The 24551-nt window shown below is 37.7% G+C and overlaps 2 protein-coding genes across 5 annotated transcripts in view; one reads left to right on the top strand and one right to left on the bottom strand.

The window, feature by feature from the left end:
* The window catches only part of AP4S1 (adaptor related protein complex 4 subunit sigma 1), a 35882-nt gene extending 30352 nt beyond the window's left edge, over positions 1-5530 (bottom strand). Inside the window, exon 1 of the mRNA XM_019754517.2 lies at positions 5182-5530. The gene's annotated coding sequence lies outside the window, so the exon portion shown is untranslated. The remainder of the gene's footprint in view (positions 1-5181) is intronic.
* STRN3 (striatin 3) overlaps positions 4429-24551 on the top strand; it is a 92464-nt gene continuing 72341 nt past the window's right edge. Inside the window, exon 1 of one of the 4 annotated variants that reach the window (XM_019754514.2) lies at positions 4429-5062. In XM_019754514.2, the coding sequence (XP_019610073.1) occupies positions 4781-5062 (282 nt within the window). In that variant the 5' untranslated portion in view covers positions 4429-4780. The remainder of the gene's footprint in view (positions 5063-24551) is intronic. The other 3 variants (XM_019754512.2, XM_019754513.2, XM_074328122.1) reach the window with 3 other exon arrangements.

The following is a 24551-nucleotide window of genomic DNA, read 5'->3' as shown; positions in this document are numbered from 1 at the left end:
TTTCTGACTCACATTACCCAGGAGACAATTCAGGAATGGATTTGAACTAGAATTTTATACAGCATGCTGAGTTTTCTAAAGGTTTTGGTGCCTATTTGTCTATAACCTGTGAAGATCCTTTTCCTTTTCTTTACCACACAATATATTATTGGAATAGTTCAAGTGCCCTGCAATGTATTTCTACAATTTTCTTAGCCATAGGCAACTACTGTAATGAGAAGTAGATACCTGATCTTATTTGGCAGGTCAAACCATAGTGCCGGTCAAAGCTGCCTCCTCCTTTTCTGTTCCATCTGCATTATACAGTTTGCTTCTTTGGTTTTGGAACACATGCCAGCTCTTCTCAAAGATCTTTTTCTGGGCTCAAATATTCATTTGTTCTCTATATTTATACATGTAAATACTACGTAATTTCCCCAAGTGACTGAATCACCTCAAAACTACCTAAAAAGGATTTCAAAAGTGCAAATGATGTGGTGATCACTGCATAAGGTATATAAACGTCTAATCACTATGTTGGATACCTGAAACTAATATAATATTGTATGTCAACTATAACTAAAAAACAAATTTTAAAAGACAAAAAAATTAGAAATGAAAAAGTGCATATAATTTGGGAACCAGAGAAAGCAATATTGAGCCCATTGACAGTAGGAGGCAGAATAGTGAAGGGAGACTTTATTTCTTGCTTGCAAATACACATATACACTCAGTGATGTAAGAGTCGGAACCACTTCTTAGTCTACTAAGGAACTATGGAAGTAACCCAGAACTCTTATTTCAGCTTTCTCTCCTTCCCATGGAGATAATACTTGTTATAACTTTTTCAGATGATGAAAAAAGATGACTAGATTAGTGTTTCTGAACCAGTTTGAGCTGTTTGTTAGAAGTCAGCAAGGTATAAAATGATATTCAGGTGAGTGATTACAGGACACTATATAGTTCTCAAAGGCAGAGGCAAAACTTTGTACATCAGGTATTATATAAAAATTGAGAAGACATCTGAGTGTTAACTATTTTGAACTTATTTAAAAGCCTGGAATTCCTTAACATACCTTTGCTGACATAATTTATGTACATGATATATGACAAGTCCCTTTTTGGTCAGATAGAGTGAGCACACAGGTGTCTAGGATTAGATAATGGGAAAGAAAAAAAAAACCACCCTAAAATTCCAAACTGATTAAAGATAGAAGCAGCATTCACGAAGATCATCAGTAGTATAGTAAAACTGAGAGAATCAATGGGCATGGAGGAGGAATGAACAGACTGATGAAAGGACAGAACAAATAATAGGAAGTTTCAAAGATGAGATTGAAGAGAGGAAATGACTCAGCCACAGTTTAGGGAGGAAGTTCCAGTTAGGTGAGCAGTAGGTGACAATATGGCCTGGGGAAGCTCATTACCTACACAACACAAGATTCTAGGAGCTCACTGTAGAGTGTCCTCAGGAGTCATAGACACAAAACACAACGTCAATAAGGTAAAAAATATTTTCTCACCTGAAACTAATGTAATATTGTATGTCAACAATAATTGAAAAATTAAAAAAAAAATAATTAAAAAAATTCTCTCTACAGAGTAGAAAATATTGGTGTCCTGTACTTTTAATACTCAGTTCTGGTGATTGAACCTTAAGTGATAACTGCTATAATGTTAGCAAAAACTATGAAAAAATGATTGAGGGGAAGGAAAAATATTTATATTAGTGTAGTCTAATTTTAAGTTATTCATCAAACATTTATTGGGATCTCACTGTCCCAGATCCTGGAGGTACAGCTGTGAACAAGAGGATCCTGCAGATAAATGACTATGATCTGGGAAGAACATGGCGAAGGATTACACTGACATTAGTAAAACCGTGGTGAAAGTGAATGTAGACATGTTCAAACTGGAATTCTTCAAATAGGGAGCACACTTGAAATTTTAAAAGAAATGATTTTAAGATGGATCTGGACAGATATTGAGAAAGCTATGGTGGTTGGTGCTAAGTAATTTGCCTAAAAATAGACTGGAAATCCTGTGAGAGTGGAGATTATGTCCTTGGTTCACAATGGACCATCAGGGACTAGGAGTAAATCTGAAAAATAGTAGCCAGTCAAGAAATCTTTAAAAAAAATAAATGAGTGAAGCAAAGATTTGCAGTACCCGTTATGTGCAGGTCTTGCTTTCAGTGATCAGGATGAGTGTCACTGACCAGTACATAGACAATTTGGATACAGTGTAATATGTACTAGGAGCTAAGCATGCAATACTTTTAGGATGGGGTCTCTAAATAATTCAAGGATTTGGAAAGCTTGGAGGAAGTAATACTTGAGTTAGGTTTTGAAGGAAAAAGGTAAGGAAAGGCAATGGGGCACAGCATGTGTTAAAGTCCTGTGGAATGAAACATTACTATACATTTGAGGAACCAAAAACAGTGCAGTTTGGCTGGAAAGGAGAATGGGGTGCCATGATGGTGTGATGGTAGATTAGGTAGTAGGGAGTATCTAGAATTTGAAGGACTTTTATACACTAGGTTAAAATTTGGGCTTTATTCTAAATTTGGTGATCACTAAAATATTTTAATTAGGGAATGACAGGATCAGATTTGCCTTTTGAAGATGACTCTGACATCAGTGGTATGAGAGATAGGGGAAGGATAGAGGTGGGAAGCCTTAACCTAAGACACTGAATGAAGATAATGGAATAGATATGAAAGAGGTTGGATGTGGGGGCTGAGTTAAAGAAAGGCACTAGAATGACTGCCAGGCCTCAGGTTTGAATGAAGTGTCACTTAATGAGATAGATAACAGAAGAGGAACAGTTTTTTTTGAAGCTGAAAAAGGATTATAAATCCAGTCTTTACTTGAGCTTGAGGCGCACGTGGGAAATATAAACGTGTGTGTCTGCTCCTTTGGATGCCACATCCTCTCACAAATGTTTCTGGTACGTACGTTTTGAGGTAGCATGGGATTTCTGAACTTTTATGTGCTATGAGGCCCCACAAAAAGGAACAGGACTGAATAAGCAGGTTGTATGTTGGTCCCTATAAAATGGAGAAATATACTTTAACAATGTGGAGTAGTTCTTAATAATATGGAGAAATAATTCTTAATAATACTGTGACCTGAGACCTAATTTCGTATATAAATAAAACATGGCAGCATGGATGACAAGTCCAATCTGCCTTTCATTAAACTGTAACAGTACAGCAGATATGATAGAATAAGATGTACTACTTTATCTCTTTGAAATTATACCCTGACTTGTCGTATATATTCCACAGAGAAAACTTTCTTTGTAGTAGAGAAGAAAAAAAAATTAACGTAATCCATTTTATATGCAAGTTTCCTGCATAGCTGTAATTACTAAACCTCTTTTCCCTATTATGTTGTTAAGTATTATTTTTGTGCTATTTTTCAACCAAATGGTTATTAGCTATATTAACTTTTAGAAACTTACTAGTTTATTAAGGATGTTTCCTGGCAACTTAAGCACATAAAAACACCAGGGTACTTAAAAGATTAACCTTGACTTTTATGCATTACATTCACTCACACAACATTTAATGACCCAAGAAAATATCTTTAGTCATTCATCTAGGATTCTAAGTTGTATTCACAATGCTTTCATTTATTTCCATCAAGAGATTCTGTTATGAATGATAATACTCGCAAGGTTCATTCACTTCTAAAACATCAAATTGTTAGTCTCATCAGTCTCCCCCAAAGTTATCTTTCTCCCACCCACCGTCTAAAGATCTAAACTTTTTCATTACCTCCCCTCCTCTCAAGAAAAAAAAGAAAAACAATCGCTCCTGCTCTCCTCCCAAATCCCCAAGACACAACCCAACCCAGAATCATAAAGAAGAGGGGAGGCAAAGTGGAACAAGTTGCGACCGGCGACCGGGAGTACAGAATTGGGACCAAAGCCGGGGCTCGAAACGTAGACGGGGAATCATTCACCACGTCGGGAAGGATCTGGGCTATTTGCCACAAGAGAATGTCCCTAAAGTCCCGCAACTAGCCGGTGCTAAGAACTAGAGAAAGAGCGAGTGACAGGCAGAGAAAGAGGCCCGACCCTCTGGGACCGCCTGAAACACGCTAGGAATGCAAAAGAAACGTCAGGAATCCGGGACGGGTAGCGCCGGCCAGAGCGATCAGCCAGGTTAAAACCCAGCTCCAAAGGCAGGCACGTCGCTGCGACCCTTGGGTGGAGAACGGCGCCTAGGGGCTGACTGAACGAGGGAAACTGATTACTGGGGAGCCAGAAACCGACTCGCTTCCAAAAGTTGGAGTCAGTGGCCCACTATCCGGTACCCTCCTCCGCTTGACACCCGGAGCGAGTTGTGGGGCGGGCCTAGGGGCGGGGCCGGAGCGCCTGACCCGCCTCTAACGGCAACCTTGACGGCGTCCTCAGTGCGCCTGCGTAGGGTGAGGCCGGACTCTATTTGGCTACTAGGCTTGCAGCAGCAGCGGCGTTCTCTACCCGGCATGCTGCGCGGGAGCGACGGCCCTTACGTCTATTCCCTTCCCAACCCTGCCCTCTCTCCCCGCCTCCCGCCGCGTCCCCCCCTTTCCCTAAAGTGAGTGAGTGAGACGGGCAGATGGAGGAGGGACTGTAATGGCGGCGGCCGGCAGCTCCCTGCTCTGACCCACGGCAGGCATACAGCAACCACCCCCTCCCCGCCCCACTCCCAGCCGGCCTCCGCCCCGCCACTAGCGCGGGGCCACCCTCCCCGGCCCTTCCCCCAGCCGTCGGCGTCTCGCCCTGAGCCCCGGCCGGGGCCCCACACACAATGGACGAGCTCGCCGGAGGCGGTGGTGGCGGCCCGGGGATGGCGGCCCCTCCACGGCAGCAGCAGGGACCTGGGGGGAATATGAGCCTTTCGCCAGGGGGGAATGGAGCGGCGGGCAGCGGGGGTCTTCCGGCTGCCGAAGGAGCGGGTCCCGCGGCAGGCCCCGAGCTGTCCCGGCCGCAGCAGTACACTATCCCGGGGATCCTGCACTACATCCAGCACGAGTGGGCTCGGTTCGAGATGGAGCGGGCGCACTGGGAGGTGGAGCGGGCCGAATTGCAGGTACCTCGCCTGGGGTCGGTGTGTGGGACGGCTGCGGCCGCGGGGTTCCCGGTGGGGGGGTGGGGCCGGGACTTCCCTCAGTCGGAACCCGCGGCCTTGGGAAGACAAGAGGGACCTACCTGTGTGGCTCGGGGCGCGTTGGACCTGGCCACGGCGCTTCCTAGAGTCCTCCTTCCCCTTTCCCGCAGAAGCTTGTTCCCCAACCCTCACTAGCTGCGCGGTGCGGGCTTCCTAGGGGCAGCCATTTTGGCTTTTAGTATGGCGTCTGCGGGGGCTCCTTCGGAGGCGGCCTGCCCGGGCCTCCGGGGCTTGGGGCTGAGCTCCTCTCTGTGGGATAGTTCGGCGTGGGGGCTGTTGGACACCGAGCTTGCTCTTGTTAGTGCCTCTTGAGATGGAGAACTCGGGGAGAGGGACTGGGATGGGCGTTTTACCACCTTTTGCCGGATCACCCCTCTCTCCGATTTGGCACGTCTGGCCCCCTCCTCTGGAGTTGGTACGCACTTGCCCCTTGACAGCCACGCTTCTTTCCAGGGCTACTACCAAGCACAATGGCTCGCCGCTGAACTGTGAAGTTTTTTCATTTCCTACCGCCAACTTTAAGTACCTTCTTACCTGGGATGCTGCCGTAATCACTTTAGAGTCCCTATCAGTTCTTTAGCGACTGACTCAGCAAGCCTTCTCCAGACATACCTCGGTGATATTGCGGTTTATTCCCAGACCGCCGCAATAAAGCGAATAGCAATCTTTTGCTTGTGCAGGGTCTTGCCTTCGATTTGAAAAAAATGCAGCATCTGTGAAGCGCAATAATGCGAAAAGCGCAATAAAACGAGGTATGCCTGTACTGAATGTTTCGTTTTAGGGTACCCTTCAGGAGGCCTCCCCCTCCTCCATCCCCGTTTTTACCCATAAAAAGCCAAACCAGACTTATTTGTGTTGTCTTTGTGAAACGATTGAGAAAAGATTTAGTATTAGCTGGAAGTGTAACGTACGTGTCTCACGTTACTAACTGAGGGGAAGCAAAGTTAGATTCTCAGGACCCTTCACAATTAAGCCTGACTTGATCCTGCTAAGGAGAAACTTGGATAGGTTGGTTTAACTAACTTTTGGAAGATATTGATAGTTTGAGGGCTCATGTCTTGGATTTCAGAATCTTTTTTAAAAGGATTGTTCAACGTTTTTTGGTATTTGTGTTTATTTTTGAACCCTTCCCAGGTCAAATTTAGGCTTAGAAGAAAAAAAGCATGGATCTAAGTAGTGTCGCACCTGTTTTTCAGACTGATGTATATTTAGAATATAAGCAGTATTGTTAGCTGACATATACGTCATATATGCCGACAGTATATAGTTAGGAAAATGTGTGTAAAGAAGGAATACTGGATTAATTTAAAGGATGTCCTTCAACAAATGTATAACTCTTCAGTTTGATTTTGAACTGGTAAACTTTTATTTGACTCCATAAAGTGGGCAAAGTTAAACTTTTAAAAAGTGAGAATACTTATATATTTCAACACTATCAAGTCTAGAAAAAATTAATTATAAATTAACACCTGTTAGTCTAATCAGTGTTTTAGAATTGTGCTTTGATGTACTACTGGGCTTTTAAAAATGTAACTTTCCAAAAGCTTAAGTCAAAATTGTCTTATTTCTTTTAACTTGTGTATAGTCTGCTTTGCCATATTTGGGACTTATGGAGTTCTCTTGATACACAGCTTTCTACTACACCATGTTATAAACAATATTCTGTGTGAATGAAGATAGTAAAGCATTTATTTTGAAAAATTGCATGTGCAAATGCATTGAGGCTTGGGTTCACTAAATAATACTTCACCAGTCCCCGATACATGTTTATAACCTTTGTACTGTTGTACGAAAGCTTGGATTATACCAATTTTCAAGTTTGCAATTGCATTAGTCATTCATAAGCTTCACTAACGTAGGTAGCTGAGAAAATGTCTTTTGTCTAAATTAGTAAAATATATATATTAATAAGGTTTATATTGTCTGCCCTAGCTCTTGCTTTCCTGTCTTACTCTCTCCTTGACAGTAACAGAAAAGTCTTTTAAGGGAGATTTCTTTTACTTGTTTGCTTTCAGTTGATCAACTATTGGCATATTTGTTCTGATATATAACCATTCTAAGTGTTTTGTTTCTTTGCTTATTTTGAAGAAATTCTACACTGTTTTTAAACTCTTAATTTGTTCCAGGGATTTTCATTATTTCATACTGATCGTTTTGGAATAAAATGTTCATGATTGAGTTTATGTGTTTATGTATTTCTCGGCAATGTTTTATTGGGTTACTTAGGATGGTTTCAGATTTACTTCTGGAATGTTAAATTTACTTTAGGTGCGGTCAGTCTTTAGTAAGATTGCTTGTGCATATTTAAAAATGCATGTGTTGGATAAAAATTTATTAGGTGGGTTTAAAGAAGCATCAATAGATTTAAACTGTAAGCTTATTTTTAAGAAAGATGAAAAATAAGACAGCTTACGTATTGTATATGTAAGCCTTGGGTACAGTGGTCATCTACACATATATTTAAAGCACTCAATATTGAAACTATTCAGTAATGGAATAGGAAGAGGCTAAGGTATATCAATTTTGATGTAAAATTTCAACATGGAATCATGTTTTTCCTGGCTTTGGAAAGGACTTTAAATTGGAACTTTGCAGTATGGTTCTTTCTGTAAAAGGAATTTGGGGTGAAGGCCTGTCTTAGAAACTTGGAAATAAACCAAAGAATCATGTTCTAAAGCTCATTTTATCTTTGTGATGGTTCCTTACTTTGGACTGAGGTTAATAAGGCTCTAGGACAGTGATTCCTAAATAGAGTGCTAGTCAGAATCCCTTGTAAAACTGTGAAAAGTATGCAGGGCTCTGCCTCATCCTCCAGAGATGGAGGAAAAAAATGGACTGTGGGATTTTGGCAGTTCATGTTTCATGAAAATTCTAACTGTCATTTAATTGGCAGTATAACCTTATGAAGTAGGTATCATTTCTGTTGTACAGATGAGGAGACAAACTTAGGTTAAATAACTTTGCCTTAAGTACTGTAGCTGATATTTGAACCCAGGTTTGTCTGAATCCAAGCCTGTGGTCTTATTACCACTCTTGTAATCACTGTGTTGTATTGTCATCTTAGCATTTTTCGTGGAAGTGGAATCTGCCCTGTAATTTTTTTTGTTTACCATTAAATGGCATACACCATTTCAGTATACTTCAACAAAGTTTTTTTTGAGCTCCCATGAGTTGTCAAGTCTAGTTGGTGTATATTGCCAACATGTTCTTGTGTTTTTTTCTGTAGTTGGTATGTAATAAATACACTTACGGTGTATACAAAATGCTTGTTTACCAACTATGAAAATATGATACAGATAATTCATGGAAAATGTAGTCCAGAAGTTTGTATTGTAAAACTACTAATTCTCCAGCAAATATAAAAATTTTAATTAGTGTTTGTGCTTGCACACTCAGGCATACAAATAGTGGTATATAATGATATTTGAAATAAGGATCTTGCCCACATGGAGCTTGTACTCTAGAAATAATAAGGTGTAATTAAACCAGAAATTAACAGGATGCTAAGAAAATAAATGGTGGTGGGAAACCTGTATAGATAATGGGTTTTCAGATAAATACCTAATATTTATTGAGCACTTACTAAATGCCAAGAATTATTTTAAGGTCTTAATACATACCTTAGCTCAGTGGGCGAATAAAAATTTTTGCCTAAAATATCCATGAAACCTAACTACGGACGTAAGGAAATAACCCTGATTTCATCTGGTTTTCATTTCTTGAATACCACTGTCGTAGTTTAGGTTGCTCCTCCTGCCTGAATTCTCTGTAGCAATCTAACAGTTTCCCTCCATGCACACCCCTCTCAACAGTTTATCCTCTATATTGTAAATGTGATTGTGTTACATATACCCTACATATACCCTTTAATTTTTTATTATGGAGCGTTTTAAACATACACAAAAGTAACATAGTATCTGTCCCTCCCACAAGCTTATCACTTGTCTTAAATAGTAGCAACTCATGACCAGTCTTGTTTTACTTATACTTCTTTCTACTCCTGCCCCTATCCCAAATTATTGTGAAGCAAATCCCAGGAGCATATAATTTCATCCATGAATATTTCAGTGTATATGTGTAAAAGATAAGGACTTTAAAAGACAACTACAATATTATTATTGTAATTGTTAAGAAAAATGAACAATTCTTTAATATTATCAAATAGCCACTTTTCAAATTTCTAATTTTCTCAGTTATCTTTGAACAGTTTCTTTGAATCAGGATTCAAAAAACATTGTGATTGGAACCCTCTCCATCTTTCTTTCCTTTTCCTTGTCAATTTTAATTGAAGAAATCAGGTCTTAGTCCTGTAGAGGTTCCCACCGTCTGTGTTTTGCCAAATGCTTCCCCTGTGATACAGTTTAACGTGTTCTGTTGTTCTGTTTGTTTTTCCCAATTACTTGGTTAGTTGGGTCTAGGGGCTTGATCAGAATTGGTTGATTTCCTTTTTTTGGGTGGGAGGCGGAGAACAAGACCACTTCACAGGCAGTTAAGATGGCTTCCATCAGAAGGCACACATCCGTTGTTTGTGTTTTGTGATGTTAGCAGCTAGCTGTTTATGTTAGTGTTAGCAACATTCATTCCTTAGGGCCATGCTTAGATTTTAAAAAATTTATTAAGAAATTGAGATGTAACTCACATAACGTGAAATACACCCCTTTAAAGTGTACATTTCTATGTTTTTTAATATAGTCACTATGATGAGCCGTCATCATCACTGTCTAATTTCAGAACATTTTCATTACCTCACAAAGGAACCCTGCACCTATAAGTGGTTAATTCCAATTCTCCCCATTTGGCAGCCACGAGTTTCTGTCTCTGTGATAGAATAATGTATTTTCTGTCTCTGGATTTGCCTGTTCTGGACATTTCATATAAATGGAATCATACATTTTGTAACTGGCTTCTTTCACTTAAGATGATGTTTTCAAGGTTCTTCCATGTTGGCTGAATAGTATTCTATTGTGTGGTTATACTACATTTTGTTTGTCCATCAGTTGGTGAACATTTGGGTGTTTCTGCTTTTGGGCTCTTATAAATAATGCTGCTAACACTTATGTGAACATATGTTTTTACTTCTCCTGGGTATATACCTAGGACTGGAATTGCTGGGTCATGTCCAACTTTTTGAGGAAATCTATGTTTAACTTTTTGAGGAACTGCCAAGCTATTTTCCAAAGTGACTGCACCATTTTACTTTCCCATCAGTAATGTAGGAGGGGTGTAGGGCCACCCTGAACTTTTTTTTCAAGGTTGAACTGTATTTTTATTATTAAAATATATACATTTTACAAAATGCCTTTCCTTTGAACGTATTTAAATTGATTTTTTTGACTCCAAGTTGTGTTTTCTCCCTCCCTCATCTCTTTCAAAGACTTTATTTTTTAGAGCAGTTTTAGATTTACAGCAAAATTGATCGGTTCCCATGTAACTTCCTCCCCCATCAAAGGCTGACTGACTATCAACTCCCGCCAGGGTGGTTACCATGGATGAACCAACACTGACCCTTATTATCATCCCAAGTCCGTAGTTTACATTAGGGTTGTACATTTGTCTCTTTTTCTTGTACATTCTTTGGGTTTTGACAAATGTATAATGACATGTATCCACCTTTATAGTACACAGAATGGTTTCACTGCCCTAAAAATCCCCTGTGTTCCACCTGTTTTTTACCTTCCTCCCTTCAAACCCCTGGCAACTACTGCTCATTTTACTATCTTCCATAGTTTTGCCTTCTCTAGAATATTATATAATTGGAACCATATAGTACATATATGTAGCCCTTTCAGACTGACTTCTTTAACTTAGGAATGTCTTTGTGGCTTGACAGATTTTCTCCTTTGAGGAGTATTTTGAATAGCACTCTATGGTATGTATGTACCACAGTTTATTTGTCCGTTCACTTATTAAATAGTATCTTTGTTGCTTCCAAGTTTTGGCAATTATGAATAAGCATCCATGTGCAGGTTTTTGTTGGATGTAAGTTCTCAAGTAGTTTAGGTAAATAAGGTAGATAACCAAGGAGCTCAATTGCTAGATTGTATGATAAGAGGATCTATGTTTAGTTTTGTAAGAAACAGCCAAATAAAAACAGCCAAACTTCTTCCAAAGTGTTTTGCACAAACTTCTTTCTTTGTGCATCCCTCCCGCAGTGAATGGGAGTTCGTGTTGCTTCACATCCTTGGCTGCCTACAATGGCAGTGTTTTGGATTTTACCCATCGTAGTAGGTTTGTTGTAGTGGTATCTCAGTTTAATTTACAATTCCCTGATGGCTCACAGTGTTGAGCACCTTTATATCTTTGGTGAGGTGTTTGTTAAGGTCTTTGTCCCATTTTTAAATTGTTTTGTCTGTATTTCTTCTCTCTCAATACCATATATATACTTTGTTTTGGATGGAATGATGTTGGGCTTTGTTTCCAGTCATTTATGAGTTATTGTTCAATAAATGGCAGCCACAGTATTGCTTATAACACTTATATATTTGCCTTAAAATATTCTTTCATGACTTAATCTAAAGGAATGCCTAATTGTAATATCACCTTACTGAGGCTCTCCTTCCAGTGAAGTTACCAAAGTCAATGATTAAATTTATTTTACCTGGAGATAAACTTGTAAAGTCTCTAATTGTAAGAGAATAGAGACTTGTGGAGGCTCACAAACCTAGTTAATAATTTTAATCACCTAGGATGCTTTAAATACACAGACTCCCACATTCTGTGCCTGATCATTGTGATTGAGTAGAGTAGTCTGAAGTGGGATCTTTTTCTAAAGTATGTACCTGCCGATTCCGATTATCAGTCAGGTTTGGGAACCTGCATGATCAAAGGCGCCAATGATGTGGTACAATCCATTTCTCTAAACTCTTTCCCTTCAATATCCTTATTCCTCCAACTGGTATTTTAAACTTGAGCAGTATATTACTTACTCCCTTCTCTGCACTCCCAGCGACTTGCACCGACTATACTTACATTTAACGGGAACTTTTGAATATGCTATGAATTTTTGTTGTTTTCTCTAGAAATACACTGTGGCGTTTGATTACATAGATGAAAGCATTATATGTTCATAAAGAACTATTATGAACATTTGTTAACATTTAATGGGTGCTTTCTGTATGTTGGGAGTCATTGCTAATTTTTGTACTATCCCTAAATTATAGGTAAGTTATTTCCATTGTAGAGAAGGAAACATGGACAAGAGATTAATAACTCACTCAACATAAACAGTAGGTACGAAGCCAGGAGCTGTTGAGTCTCTTTTGACCAATATGTTTATGCCATCTTAAGGTAATACCAGTACCTGGTATTCATTGGGACCACTTAAGTGGTAAAGAACTGTCAACAAATGACTAATGAATAGGCTCAGTGTGACAAGATTTAAAAGACTATAACTGAAGCAGTTATAAATGTGAATTTTTGGATCACCTTTTGATAGACTTTGTAAAAAGGTTTTTAAAAATGTAATTAAAAAATTTCAAACTCTTTTATTTTTTGAATAGGTAATATATTGTTCAAAATTAAGTCTTATGTTAACTATGAACCTGTCCACCCTTACTTCCACATTAGTACCCACTTTTATTAGTACTATAATGGATCCCTGCAGTGTTTATGCAGATAAACAAATATATATATAATTTTCCTCATTTCCTGATACAGCAGTTTATGCTAGCCCTATTTTTTCTTTTTCATTTAACATTTTTTTGGAGATCATTCTAAACCTGTTAATAGAGAGCATTCTCATTTTTTTTCCTAACAGCTGCAGAGTATTCTATGTGGATGTACCGTAGTTGGTTTAACCCCACTGTTGCTGGAAAGTTGTGTTACATTTTCACAAAACACTTATTAACTATGTTTCTTCTTAAATGTGTAACCAACCAGCCTTGAATCCTCAAAATAAACCCTATTGTATTGCTTTTTTGTTTTATTAGAGATATTAGCTTTTGTAAAAAATTTTTTAATTTTTTGTAACGCATTGTTATGTAATGAATTCGTTGAAACCTGAATTTAAATTACGGGTCTGGAATGTTTCGGCTTTGAAAGCTGTTAACCAGGGCTTGGTTTCATTTGAGCTGTCTGTCTGTTACTGAAATCTAGGAGTATGAAGAAGCCTAGAAAGACTAAACAAAGAAAAAGATGAAATAGAAAAAAGGAGGGGATGGATGGGAAGAGGAATAAGGTAATGCTAGAAAAACAATGGATGAGGGTAATGATATGCCACTAATAGTTATCTTAGATAGTAAAACTTTCGGAGTGGCCTTTGTTTGCTTTTTCCCAGAGCTTTAAAAGTGGACCAGACTTCTATAAGCTTATCTTAAAAAAAGGGGCAGGTGGGAGTGGGGATCAGATTCTAGAAAAATCCATACTTAAGAATCTTTATACTTTGCGTATATGACTGCACCCTGGTCATTTTCTTAAAACTTAATGTAATTTAACTTGTTTATTTTCTGTTTCCCCCCCTTAAGACTGATTATAAGATCTTTGAGAGGGACTTTTTTTTTGTTTTTTTTTCTTCTCATGTATACCCAGTGTGACAGTAAAGGGCTTGGCACATAATAAATGTTTGCTAAATATTTGTTAAATTAGTGAAGTTCCTGAGAACATTCCATTAAGCAGAATTTAGATGTGAGAAGCTGACTTGTAATTTTTGTAATACATAACAGGGAAAAAAGTCCACAAGATGGAGATAACATATAAATAACTACTCTTTCCTCACCCTTTCCTTTGATATTGGAATGAAACCAAACTTTATTATAAGGTACCAGGTTTCCCCGAAAATAAGACCTAGCCGGACCATCAGCTCTCATGTGTCTTTTGGAACAAAAATTAATATAAGACCCAGTCTTATTTTAATATAAGACCGGGTCTAATATAATATAATACTGGGTCTTATATTAATTTTTGTTCCAAAAGACACATGAGAGCTGATGGTCCGGCTAGGTCTTACTTTTGGGGAAGCATACTATTCAAAATAATTTACTCCCACCCCCCAATGGAGTGTAAGAGAAATCACAACTTCAATTAAAATGAATTGCTGCTTGGGGTTAATGTACTGCGGGAGTGGGGTGGGGGGGGAACGGACTACTTTTTCCCCTTAAATAATAATTTTTTAAAAAGCATTTTTATTGGGGAATATTGGGGAATGGTGTGTTTTTCCAGGACCCATCATCTCCAAGCCAAGTCATTGTTTTCAATCTAGGTGTGGAGGGTGCAGTTCACTGGCCGATGTGGGAATTGAACCGGCGATGTTGGTGTTATGAACACTGTGCTCTAGCCAACTGAGCCAACTGGCCGCCCATAAATAATGATTTTTATGAAGAATGTTTAATGACTAGGAATGCTTATGATAAATTAAAAATAAAAGCAGAAACGCATAATAAGTGCTAAATCAGCTATATAAAAATTAGGTTGAAAAAGTCAGTGCAAATGTGATTTTTGGGTGATGGGATTTTTGAAAACTTCTGTTTTCCTTATTTAAAAAAGAAAATGACTCAGGAAACACAACAGACTATGTATTTTCTGTTATTAAAATTGATAGTATAGAAATGGCTTATTTTTTATGTATACGTATATAGTCATTGTTGAAAAATAATCATAAAACAAGTTGAACTTCTTAGCATATTTTTTTTTAGTTTCAGGTGTACAAAACAGTGTAATAGTTAGACATTTACACCCCTCGCAGGTGATAACCCGTCCAACCTCTTAGTATTTTTAACAAATTTATATTCTAGTTTATCTTTTCTCCATTTCCTTTTTTTCCTCATTTCTTTAAATACTGCCAAATACCCTTTATTACTTACTACAATTTTAATTTTCTGATGCTTTAAAAATTTGTTTTATGGTTGTATTTAGTTGCTTTTAATTTCTAAGTTTTTATTTTAATTTTTAATGTCAATTATTAAAGTAATACATTCGATGAAAGTTAAGTCACAGGAATGTCAAAAATAGTGACTTTTCTAGGTAATTTTAATCTTCCAGAAACAACTACTGATGGCTTTCTGGGTGTGTATTTTTATACATATACAAGAGTGATTCTCAGCTGGAGGGAATTCTGCTCACATGGGACATTTGGCAGTGTCTGGAGACATTTTTGGTTATCACAATCAGAGGGGGCTGCTACTGACATGTAGTGGATAGAGAGATCAGAGATGTCGCTAAACATGCACAGGCCACCCCCACCCCCACCCCCATCAAAATAAATGATCTGGTTCAAAATGTCTAGTAGTACTAAGGTTAGAAACCCTGCTTGTCACTACATTTTTAAATACTAGAATTATACAACTGTTACTTGTCTCTGGCACTGTTAAACATTACCTTTGACTTCCTCTTATGGTAATTGAGGATTTATCACACTTTTTACATCTCTTTTCACCATATTCCAATGTAGGTAATAAAACTAGTTAAATTACTAGTTTTTGCATTATGACCATGTAAATAATTTGTGAGTCAAAAAGCAAACTGAATACTCTCCCTTTTCTGTACTTTTTTTTGTTCTCCTTGAAGTTATTTGCCTCCTTTTTAATTCGTTTATTAGTTTTTTATGCATCTATTTTTCCAAAAGTTCCTACAAATCCCCCAGGGTTTTCAACCTTGCAAGCACATCACATCTATCATGTCTGTTTTGTGTGGAGCGGGTGGAGTGGAGTAGGGAGGACCTGCCTTCCAGAGCTCTCAGCCCCCTTGCTCTGATCTAGTCTTGTTCTTAAGACTTGTTAGAGTTGTTATTCTGAAACCTCTGCCTGCTGTTTTCCTGTTTGTTAGAGTTACTGCTTTGAAAAGTCTCTCTGCTGTTCTTTCACTGGATATCATTCCACATCCTTTCTTGGCTTAATCCTTCGTTTTGCTGAAATATGTGATAATTTCTTGAGAAAAGTTGCATAAGAGGTAAATTTTAGGGACTCGAATCTTTTTAAAGTATCTGTATTTTATTCCCATACTTGATTGGTAGTTTGGCTGGAAATAAGTTTTCATTAGTATTTCGAAGTCATTTCTTTTGTCTTTGAACTTTCAGTGTTGCTTTTGAAGGGTTTGATGCTATTCTGATTCTGATGCTCTTTTTGTGTGCGTGATTGTTTTGTTATCTTTTGTTTATCCTGGTTTTATTAAATTTCATGAAAATCATATCATTAGACCCTGAAAGAAGTCTTTTATTCCATAGTTCAGTATTTCTCAATGGAGGACACTGTAGGCATTTAGATAGTACGCACTACTTTTATGTGGTACTCTTTTGCTTGCAGGCTTTGAGTGCCCTGGCTCCTGGGCATTAAATAACAGTATAACTCCGTAGTGAGACAAGTAGAAATGTTTCCAGACATTTCATTTCCAAACACCCCCTAGGGAGAAGCAGTACTAATCTTATTTGAGAAGCATTATTGTAGTCCAAAGTCCTTAAGGCACTTTTTCCATTCAATTGATGATGGACCTGCTGATTTAGTGTATCTTGTCTCCAGAGTTTCTTCTCTTTTTGGTCTATTTTCTTCAACTGTATTTTTCAATCCAGTTACATTTGTAAAAGCATTTTCTTGTTTGAATTTTTTAGAATGGTATTCTGTTTTTATTTGACTCTTTTTTTTTAATTGATTCTTTTTTAGTGTAGAGTTTTCGTTGAAGTTTTCTTTCCCTGAATTGTCAGTTTCCTCCGAATTTCTTTTTTCTTTTGCTTCTTTCTTACCTAATGCTTTCCTCAAATATTGGTGACTATTGACTATCTGTTTATAGTTAAGAGTGAAGTACTATAAGGCTGAATGGTAGATATGAGCTGTTTTTTACCCCTTTCTTAAAACTCATTTTTATTTCCATTAAAAATAGACTGATTTTTAATCTGGTTTAGCCTTGCCATAGGTTTGTTTTCTTAAATTTCTAATTGTTTATAATTGGTTCTCCTAGCTTACGCTTTTCAGAGTTCTCCAGTTAACTTCCTGTGTAGACTTCTGGTGGTCTCAGATGTCTGTCATTGTAATTTAAATTTTTTTTAGCTATTTAGAAACTACCATTTTTGTGCTGCATTTTATTTAGAGCATACCTGCAGAATGATATTCTATCTCTGTTGAACTTTTTGGAGACTGGTTTTCTTCAAGTGTTTTGTCAGTTCTCTCCAGAATTCTCTTTCTCATATCTTCCATTAGTATATGGTCACTTTCTCATCATTCTGCTTTACCAGGCTTATATAAACTTTAGGTCCTTCATTTTCCTTTAGTTGTTCCTTTAGCCATACTCTTTTTCTGGTTTATAGTGTCCTTTTGTTCTATGCTGATATTTTCATCTTTTCTGGTATCTTTAAATTCTAACTTTTGTAAAAGGTTTAATTTTTTTTCGAAGTCCTCTAAGTCAATAGGTATCTCAAACCCTTAGCTTCTGATGTGCTTTCTGGTATAAACAAATAAACATGACATCTGGTTCATGTACAAAACAACATAATGTACAAAACAAGATAATGATTAGACATTTACACCCCTCACAAAGTAATGCCCCCAACAAGTCTGCTACCTCTCTGACTCCGTACATAATTATTACAATACCATTGACTATTCTCTGCTGTACTTTACATCCCGTGACCACACACACACACACACACACACACTTTAATTGTAGTTGACATTCAGTATTATCTTTTATTATTTTCAGTGTACAGCTCAGCATTTACGTAATTGATGAAGTGATTCCCCCTATAAGTCTAGTACCCATCTGATACCATATATAGTTTTTACATTATTGACTATATTCCTGTAATGTATTTCATATCCCTATGACTGTTTTGTGACTACCAATTTGTATTTCCTAATGCCGTCACTTTTCTCACCTATCCCCCAACCTCCTTCCCATCTAGCAACCATCAATTTGTTCTCTCTCTATGACTCTATTTCTGTTCTGTTTGTTCGTGTATTTTCTTTAGATTCCACATAATAGTGAGATCGTATGGTATTTGTCTTTCTCAGTCTGATTTAATTCACTTAGCATAATATCCTCTAGGTCCATGTATATTGAAAATGGTAAAATTTCTTTCTTTTTTATGTCAGAGTAATACTCCATTGTATAAATGTACCAAAATTTCTTTAACTGATCGTCTATTGATGGGCATTTTGGTTGTTTCCATATGTTAGCTATTGTGAGTAGCACTGCAGTAAACATGGGGGTGCACATATATTTTTGAGTTAAGTGTTTTGGATTTCTTTGGATAAGTACCCAGGAGTTGAATTGCTGGCTCATATGATAGTTCTATTTTTAATTTTTTGAGGAACCTCCATACTGTTTTCCATAGTAGTTGCATCAATTTGCAACTCCGCCAACAGTGCACAAGGGTTCCCTTTTCTCCACATCCTCACCCGTACTTGTTTTTGTTGATTTATTGGTGATGGCCGTTCTAACAGGAATGAGGTGGTATCTCTTATGGTTTTTATTTGCATTTCTCTGATGATTAGTGATGTTGAACATCTCTTCATATATCTGTTGACCGTGTGTATGTCCTCTTTGGAGAAATGTCTATTCAGGCCCTTTCCCCATTTTTTAATTGGATTGTTTGTTTGTTTTGGTGTTGAGTTGTATGAGTTTTTATAAATTTTGGATACTAACCCCTTATCAGATGTATCATTGGTGAATATCTTCTCCCATTTAATAGGATGTCCTTTTGTTTTGTTGGTGATTTCCTTTGCTGTGAAAAAACTTTTTTGTTTACTTTGTCTTTTGTTTTCCCTTGCCCAAATAAATATATCAGTAAAAATATTACTAAGGGTAATGTCTGAGAATTTACTTCCTATATTTTCTCCTAGGAGTTTTATGGTTTCTGGTCTTACCATTTAAATCTTTAATCCATTTTGAGTTTGTTCTTATATATGGCATAAGAAAGTAGCCCAGTTTCATTTTTTTGCATATATTTGTCCAGTTTTCCCAACACCATTTATTGACTGTCTTTACCCCAATGTAAAATCTTGCTTCCTTGGTCATAGATTAAATGACCATATAGGCATGGATGTGTTTCTGGACTCCATTCTGTTCCATTGATGTATGTGTCTGATTTTATGCCAGTACCTTGCTGTTTTGATTACAATAGCCTTATAATTTAATATCAGGTAGTGTGATATATCCAGCTTTGTTCTTCTTTCTCAGAATGGCCGTGGCTATTCCTTGTCTTTTATGGTTCCATATAAATTTTAGGATTATTTGTTCTAATTTTGTGAAAAATGCCATTGGTGTTTTGCTAGGGATTGCATTGTGGTACAGATTTCTTTTGATTTATTTATTTTCTTTTTCTTTTTCTTTAATTTTTTATTGGGGAATGTTGAGGAACAGTGTGTTTTTCCAGGGTACATCAGCTCCAAGTTAAGTCGCTGCCTTCAATCTAGTTGTGGAGGGCGCAGTTCACTTGTCCATGTGGTAATCGAACCAGCAACCCTGTTGTTAAGAGCTCACGCTCTAACCAACTGAGCCATCCGGCCGCCTCAGGTTTCTTTTGATTTAAATTCAATCTCTAAAGTAAAAAGTGGTTATGTTTTTCTTTTTTCTTTAAAAGTAACCGTGTGTCATGTGTGCTGCTTTAATATGTAAAAAAATACTATAACTGATTCTTTTTTCCACATTTTTTTAATGTAGTAAAGTACACAAAGCAATTTACCATCTTAACCATTTTTATTAATAAGTATACACTAAGTGATATAGTTGCATTTATATTGTGCAACCATCACCACAGTCCATCTGCAGGACTCTCTTCATTTTGTAAAACTGAAACTCTGTACCACTAAACAGTAACTGTCCATTCCCCTGTGCCACCACTCCCTGGCAGCCACCTACTATTCTGTCTCTGAATTTGACTAAGTATTTCATGTAGGTGGAATCACTCAGTATTTGTCTTTTTGTGACTAGCCTCTTTTACTTAGCATTATATCCTCAAGGTTCATTTATGTTGTAGCATGTGTCAGAATTTCCTTCCTTTTTAAGGCTGAAAATATTCCATTGTATGCATACACCATGGTTTGTTTATCCATTCATCAATTGATGAACACGTGGGTTGCTTCCACCTTTTTAACTATTGTGAGTAATGCTACTAAAACATGGGTGTACAAATATCTTTTCAAAATTCTGTTTTCAATTGTTTTGGTATAACTGACTTTTATTTGACAATAAAATTGATAAATTCAGTACATAGGTTGTAGACTCCTTTTATCAGGTATACTGTTCTTTTCAAATGCTGAGTTCAAGGCATTCATATCTTTTTATTGATTCTTTCAAAGTTTGAACACTTTTTCCTTTAAGTTGTAAGTGCATGAATTTTTGGTAGACAGTTTACATAGTCATGTGACTGCTGATTCCAGACAACAATGCCCAGTCAGACCTATCAGAATTTGAATCTGATTTTAGATACTAAATTCAACAGAAGCACGCAAGGCAGCTAGGTACTATCTGTAAATCTTCCGCCCTACCACCTCCCCCTCTAACTCAGCAGATGTCTTCACCTCCTACTTGACAAGGAAAGTCAAAACCCATCAGCTGGGGAGTTCTTTATATTCCTACTACCAAATCTATCAATGATACGTATGCACACACACCTCTTTCTCTTAGGCCACTTTTAAAATGGGAGACTTCTTTTCTTATAAGGCTTATCTCTACTGATTGTTCATTTGTATATTCATTCGTTGGCTGTTTATTGAGCACTCACTCAATAGGTGTGTGTGAAGCACTGGGAATACAGCTACAATCAAAACAAAACTGCCTTCATGGAGCTTAAATTCTAGTGGGTAGAGAAAGAAAATGAAGTGGTAGATGGTGATAAATGCTATAGAGAAAAGTAAACCAGAGAAGGATGATAAGGAATGGATTTGTGTGTAAGAGATTACTGTTTAAACATGGTACTTGAGGAAGACCTCACTGCTGAGGATTAGATAGCTTTTGTTCCTCTCCTTCCATTTCTTCCACATTTTATGTTAAATATTCTCTAGTGTACGATTTTAATTTCCTTGTTCTTTGAGTTATTCATGGTTGTCCTAGGCATTATAATTAACATTTTACCTAGTTTAGATTAATACCTGCTTAATTATAATAGCATATAAAACTTTTAAAGTCAGCTAGGAGAAAAGATTTACAAACAAATATACAGAGGGTGCCAAAAACAATGTATACACATTTTAAGAAAGGAAAGAAAACTATATTAAAATTATAATAATATGTACTGATAACAAGAGATGAATACAAGTCATGTGTATACATTTTTGGGGCACCCTTGGTATTTATACTAATTTTTATAGCTATCTATGAGGATACCTGTATTGGTGCTTTTTATTTTTCATTTGGATTTGAATTACTGTTTAGTGTCTTTTCATTTCAGATTGGAGGGCTCCTGTTAGTATTTCTCTTAGGGCAAGTCTACTAGCAGTAAGCTTTCTTAGTTTTTGTTTATCAGGAATATCTTAATTTTGCCTTCAGTTTTGAAGCGTAATTTTGTTCGATATAGAATGTTTGGTTGTCAGTCTTTCTGTTTCACCGCTTTGAATATATCCCACTCCTCCATGGTTTCTGATGAGAAATCAGCTGTTGATCTTGGGAAGATACTTTGTGATGAGTCACTTCTTTCTTTCAAGATAATTCTCTTTTTCACTGGGTTTTGGCAGTTTGGTTATGATGTGTGTTGGATCTCAGTTTACCCTACTTGAAACTCATTGAGCCTTTTGCATGTGTAGATTAATGTTTTTCAAATATTCTATCCATCTTTTCCCTTTACTCCTCTCCACTATGTGTATGTTGGTATTCTTAATGGTGTCCTTCAGGTCTGAGGCTCGGTTCATTTTTCTTCATTCTTTATTCTTTCTGTTCCTCAGACTGGGTAATCTCAATTGACTCATCTTCAAGTTGGTTGATTGTTTCTTCTGACTGCTCATATCTGCTGTTTCATCCCTCTATTGAATTTTTCATTTTAGTTACCACTTTTTCAAATCTGTAATTTCTATTTGGTCTTTTATAAAGATAATTTTTTTTATTGATATTCTCACCTTGGTGAGACATTATTCTCATAATCTCCTTTATTTCTTTAGACATGGTTTCCTTTAGTTGTTTTAACATACTTAAAATAACTGATTTAAAGTCTTTGTATAGTAAGTTCAGTGTTGGGCTTCCTTAGGGACAGTTTATATTGACTGCCCCTTCCCTGTATAGACCATACTTTTTATTTTTATTTTTTTCATACTTCATAATTTTTTGTTGAAAACTGGACATTTTAATATAATGTAGCAACTGTATAAATTAGATTTTCCAAACTTCCCCCAGGATTATTTATTGTTACTATCTGTTATTGTTTGTTTAGTGATTTTGGAGGGGGAGTTAATGCTATAATGTCTGTATTTTTTTGTTTGGTATGGTTACTAAAGTCTGCTCAGTTAGCTTTGCAGTTAAGCTAATGAGAGTTCCTTTGATTCCTGGAACATGTAAGTCTTTCGGTCTTTGCTAAGGGGCTGTGTGTATGTAGTGGGACATGGCCTTCAGCACTCAACAAGTTTATAGCTCTGCCTTAGCTTTCTTTTCCTGCTTGTTTAGAGCCTAAAGGTTAGCTAGAAGTGAGTTTTCGGGCCTTCTAAAGACTTTTTTGAGCATGTGCACAGGTTATGCATGAGTGGCCTTCTAGACTTCCAGCTTTCCAAAGTCTTCGTGGACATCTCATTCCCCAGCTTTTCCTTTTTAGCCTTTTTTATTATCCTGTTGCTTGCCCCAAATATTGTCCTTCACTTGGGCAGCCACAATATTTGACAATTGTCTCTGATTGTTTCTGACAAAAGGCACCCAGAGAAAGGCTGTTTGCCCTGGATGAGCTCAGAGTCAGGTCAAATAAAGACATCTTTGCTACTGGAGTCCAGACAGTTCAAATAATGACAGCCCTCTGGGAATGGGACTTTTAAGAGTTCCAATCCTGTTCTGCCCCCTCTAGTGGCTGCTTATTTTCACTGTGCTTGCAGGTTGTTTGTTTTCATGGCTACATGGAACTGGGAAGGGATGGAATGGAAATAGGGCAAATTAAATTGCCACAAAGCGTGCTGTTCTTAACAAGATTCATCCATATTTGTTCAATAAATACTCCCCAGGTTGCTGCAGTCCTTTGTAATTTCCCAAGTTCTGAAAAAGTTGACTCTTAAAATTTTTGCCAGTGTTCTCGTTGTTTTTATGAAGGAGAGAATGTCAGAGGTCTTTGCCATTCTAGCTGATGAGAGTAACACTGGCGCTTACGAAGAATGTTTGGGTTTGCTCTCCAAGCTCAGAGGTCTCGAAGGGACGTGGGGATTAAGGATTTTCAGATTAATCAACCCATATCCATATCCCCCTTTTTCAGGGTTCTACGTACTTCTTCTTTCCCTTTTTCCCATGTGTGCCTTCCCCTTGACATAGCAGACGTGTCCAGATTAAGAGTTTCACTTCCTTTGGAGCTCCCGCCGCTCCTGTGGTTAAGTCCTGGGCCTCATCCTTAGCCTTTTGTGGTCTCTTGATGCTAGAGATTAGTGCCCGTGCTACCAAAGAACCTTTTGGTGTTCACACTTAGCTTTTCATTCCCTGTTACTCATTTTCATCTCATTATATTTTCCAAAGGGTCAGTTGCCTTTGCCAACAACCACCCAATTTCATGGTCCTTACATTTTTCAAATACTTCTAGCACAGGGATCGGCATACTGTGGCCTGCAGGCCAGTCCTGGGCCTGCCTGTTTTTGTAATGCCCCATTTTTAAAGAGTTATAAAACAGAAACAGCAAAGAAGAATATGAACTATTATCAGGCCCTTTCAAAGAATTTGCCAACTTGTGTATTTCCTTCCATTGCAAAACCACCCAGTTTACCAACCGTGAAAGTTTTAACAGTTGCACAACTGCTTTGTGCTAGGGGCTCTCTGTTCTCTCTACCACTAGTGGTGGGGTTCTCTGCCAGCTGGGCGGCTAGGTGGATAGTGATCCAAGTCTAACATTTTAGTGAAAGCCTGCTTTCTTGAACCATTCTCATCACCAGTGCCTGCTAATTGGGTTCCCCAAGGGAAGCTAATTGAGATGGCGATTAGCATACAGAAGTTTATTAGGGAATGTTCTTAGGATCGACATCTGTAGAAGGAATTAAAAGGATAATTTGGACTGTAATGTAGTATCAGCAAAAGCCACAGTTGACCCCCTGGGGAACTCTGTAGCTGGGAAACCTTTGGAGTTGTCCAAAATTGTGGCAGGGTGCTGGGCCCTGCGCCCCTGTTTTGATCAGTCACTTGATGAAGGCCACTTGGGTAGGCAGCTGTCTTCAGCTAAGGCAATTCCTGAAAGGGCCTGACAGGTGAAGGCTGTTTTCCAGCAATACTTCCAGCAGCTGGACAATAAATCCTTCCTTTCTGAAGCGGAATCTGAGTAACAAATCAGTGTCTGCTACATACAGCTTTATGTGAGTTCTCTTAATTCTAATTTTCTTCTTAA

The sequence above is a fragment of the Rhinolophus sinicus genome, linkage group LG03, assembly GCF_036562045.2.
Source record: "Rhinolophus sinicus isolate RSC01 linkage group LG03, ASM3656204v1, whole genome shotgun sequence".
In the NCBI taxonomy this organism is placed as follows: domain Eukaryota; kingdom Metazoa; phylum Chordata; class Mammalia; order Chiroptera; family Rhinolophidae; genus Rhinolophus; species Rhinolophus sinicus.
Note: the sequence above shows the minus strand (reverse complement) of the source record. Positions and strands in the feature narration are given on the sequence as shown.